The 3511-nt window shown below is 29.6% G+C and overlaps 1 protein-coding gene across 1 annotated transcript in view; it reads right to left on the minus strand.

The window, feature by feature from the left end:
* The window catches only part of LOC108684400 (homeobox protein MSX-2-like), a 9046-nt gene extending 7263 nt beyond the window's left edge, over nt 1-1783 (minus strand). The window contains exon 1 of the mRNA XM_018188683.1: nt 1714-1783. Within this exon, the coding sequence (XP_018044172.1) occupies nt 1714-1783 (70 nt within the window). The remainder of the gene's footprint in view (nt 1-1713) is intronic.
* Nucleotides 1784-3511: the final 1728 nt, after the last annotated feature.

Raw genomic sequence — 3511 nt, forward strand, 5'->3', positions numbered from 1 at the left:
AAAAAAAAAAAACGTTTTTACCACAGAGTTTAAATCAAAATAATTTTAATCAAATATAAAATATATAAAATTAATATACTATAGTATATCATTTTGATATATTCAACTCACAATTCAGAAAAGTGTTTAGCAAATTTTACAATTATAAAACATATACTGAAATAAAGAAAATAGAAAATATATAATATGTTATTTATTTGTATTATAAAATTGTTTATATTTTTAATTTTCACATATTTCATATATATGGCAGCAATGTTAAAGTAGGAAAGAATGAGATGGAGACGTTCACATTAAAAAAATTTATTAGTATTAGGTTGGAGAAAAAGTTCTGTGGAATTTTGTTAGCTCAAAGTTATATACAGAATATATTTGTTGTGAAATTTCGATTATCTGACCTGAAAACTTAAAATTTTTTCTAAAAGTTCGTTTTTAAAAAATGTTCCTACGACTTTTTGTTATACACGGATTAAATAAAAGAGCATTCTGATTTTGATTTCGCATAACTCCGTTAAAAATTATTTTCATATTTTACTAATTATTACTAATTAATAAAACAGATTATAGCTGAAACGTTGCTTTATCAAGTGTGATATAATTACCAATTAAAAAAAAAATATATATGTAAATATATAAAACATACATTTGAGCTAAAAATGTGATAGTAGTCCTTTTTCCATTGCGCAAATTATATATAAGAACAGTAAAATTACATTTTTTATTCCAATTTTTATTTATTTTACATTTAAAAAATTAATATAATATTCGATAGAGCAAAGTTTCAGCTTTAAGAATCTGTTCTTTTAATTGTAGTATAATGATTTTTAATGAAGTTCTGAGCAATTAAAGTCAAAATGTTCCTTTTTACTTAATTCACGAATAACTCAAAAACAAAAAATCGTAAAAAAGATTTTTTAAAAATTCTGTAAAAAAACTCCAAACTTTCACGATATAGATAGTCGAAAATTTTTGCAAATTTTTTGGTACAGATCCATAAAGTAAAAAAAAAAATTTCCCTTTTTTTCAACTCATAGTTTTCTATATAAAAATTACAAAACTTAAATAAATTTAAAAAAATATAGTAACCATTTAAAAGTAGAGATTTCAAGCTTTGAAACTTTTTTTTAAATTAAATTTGATCATTTTTAACGATGATATTGTATATAATTTTGAGCTAACAAAATATCACTTTATATAGAACTTTAATAGAACTTTTCTTCCAATCCGATTTTAAATTGGTTTTTCATTGATTGTATTTTTTGTAATTATTTTTTATACATGTATAATGATGATTATTTTAGATAAATTTTGCATAAAGTGAAACATTACATAAAAAGTAATACATGTTATTCTGTAGAATTCTCATAATTAAGATAATCAATCCGATTCACTAAACGCCGTGACCCCTCCCCCCCAATTCCGTTTTTTCTTTGTATTTAATTTTTCTTTTAAGAATAAAATATATGATATTTTTGTAAATATATTACATATTTAAAAAGAAAAAATAATTATGTGTAATAATTATGTTTTAATATAATTATTCAGATCGCAATAATTTTTTTTATTTGTAGAGAAAGAGTCAATTACTTCTTTTAAAATTGAAAAGTTAATTTCGATACTAAGACGAATACCGTTATCAACAATCTATTATCTTGGGTTGATATGATGAATCTAGCATGATTTTTGTCTATTAAGTCTTAGTAATAAATATACCTTGAACTCGGTCAGCCAATACATCCCCGAGAAGATCTCTGATCAAGAAAGATTTATGCTCCTGCATCATCGCCAAGCAAAATAGTACACTCGTAACGCTCACAATAGGCGATTGTTATCGAAATTGTATTTCTCTCTGACGAAACAATAATCAACGGCTATTTTATAATTTATCACGAATCGTGTGAACACACTCGCACTACAGTAAAATCCGTAATTTTCATGCTATTGTACGGACGCTCAGCGTCATTCTGCATCGCCGACAACCACTGCGGCTGATCGAAAACTTCATCCCCGATACCATCGTCATCCTCAGTGTCGTCGTCAACTATCGTGGGGGAGGAACACGCGTATCGAGGTAAAAAGTTAATACGCGATCGAAAGGGGGGAATGGAGGGGGATGTACGCGCTCGCGTATTGCTCCCCCTCGAATTAATCCGCCCGTTTATTTTGAACGGGATGCCTAATGCCCGCGCGATTTCGCAGCCATTTTGGGGGTGGAAACGCCATGCTCACTCTACCACGAAACCGGCACGCCTCCCTGATTGGTTCTCCGAGACCGGAATATGGGGGTAAAGAAGTGAGTTTCTAACGTTGCTATTGGTCGAGAGATTCTACAGCCAGTCCTTCCCATACTCGCAATTCGGTGTCTCGGTACACGTTTCAATTTAAGTGGATCCGGTAAAGATGCAAGGGGCGGCGGAAGTCGCCGAGATGGAAGCTGGAAAGGAACACAGGAAAAGAGAAAGAAGCAGATACAGATGGTAGGGGGAGAAGGAAGTCATTGGCGAGCGATTACTGCGAAACGGGAGGAACAAATTGAATGTGAAACTTTTCCACGAGCGTATGATATATATAGCTGGTTTTCTATGATTTCAGTGCTTGAAAGGCGGATACTTGCTGAGTTTCCGCTGTTGTCGGTCTTGGTCGTCTCATGGTTTGCGCTTGTTGACTTCATTACGAAAAAGAGAACGCGGGACTCCAAGGCATAATAAGTTCTAATAATGTTCAATCATAGAAACGTTGCTTATTTAATACGAACTGTAAGGCGTATACATCGCAAGAAAATTAATTTTATTTTTTACGAGATTTTTCAAATATAATGTGCAATGGGGCAATTGGATGTTTACATCTAAAATATTATATCATCGATATATAACGCATAGTAAATTTTAAAATTAAAAAATATGCCTGGAAAAATATTACCATACATAAATTTGCAATTTTTTAATTTATACATATTTCAATTGTAGAATCCCATGTAGGATTTTACTATTCCGACATTGACCTAAGATTGATTAGGTAGCCTATATTGGTGATAATGGCAACCATGACTGGTCCACTAATGGGAATACTATGGGATGATAACTTCGGCTTATCATACCAATTTGACCAATGGTTTTAATGCAATGATTATTTCAATTATTTGAAATGCTTTCCAACAAGAGATACAGAGATAACAGAATCATTTTATTTTTGTTTAACATTGTCAAATAAGAATAATTCACTATGTTCACTATCATCTGTGACAAATGGTTTCTTCATTGTGATATAATATAATTTTACTTATATTGTTCACTGTCAATATTAATTTCATTGTTATTTTCTTCACTGTTATTTTTTTCAATATTAATACTTATTAATTTTCAATATTATTTATCACTGATGTTAATTTTTAATTTTCAAAAATTGTTTTAATTTTTTTTTTTGTCTATAATAATTTTTCGACATTTAATAAGGACTCAATAACTATCGCCCGACAAATTAAATATAATAGACAAAAAACTGTGGAAATCAA

Source organism: Atta colombica, unplaced genomic scaffold (genome assembly GCF_001594045.1).
Source record: "Atta colombica isolate Treedump-2 unplaced genomic scaffold, Acol1.0 scaffold134, whole genome shotgun sequence".
Classification (NCBI taxonomy): domain Eukaryota; kingdom Metazoa; phylum Arthropoda; class Insecta; order Hymenoptera; family Formicidae; genus Atta; species Atta colombica.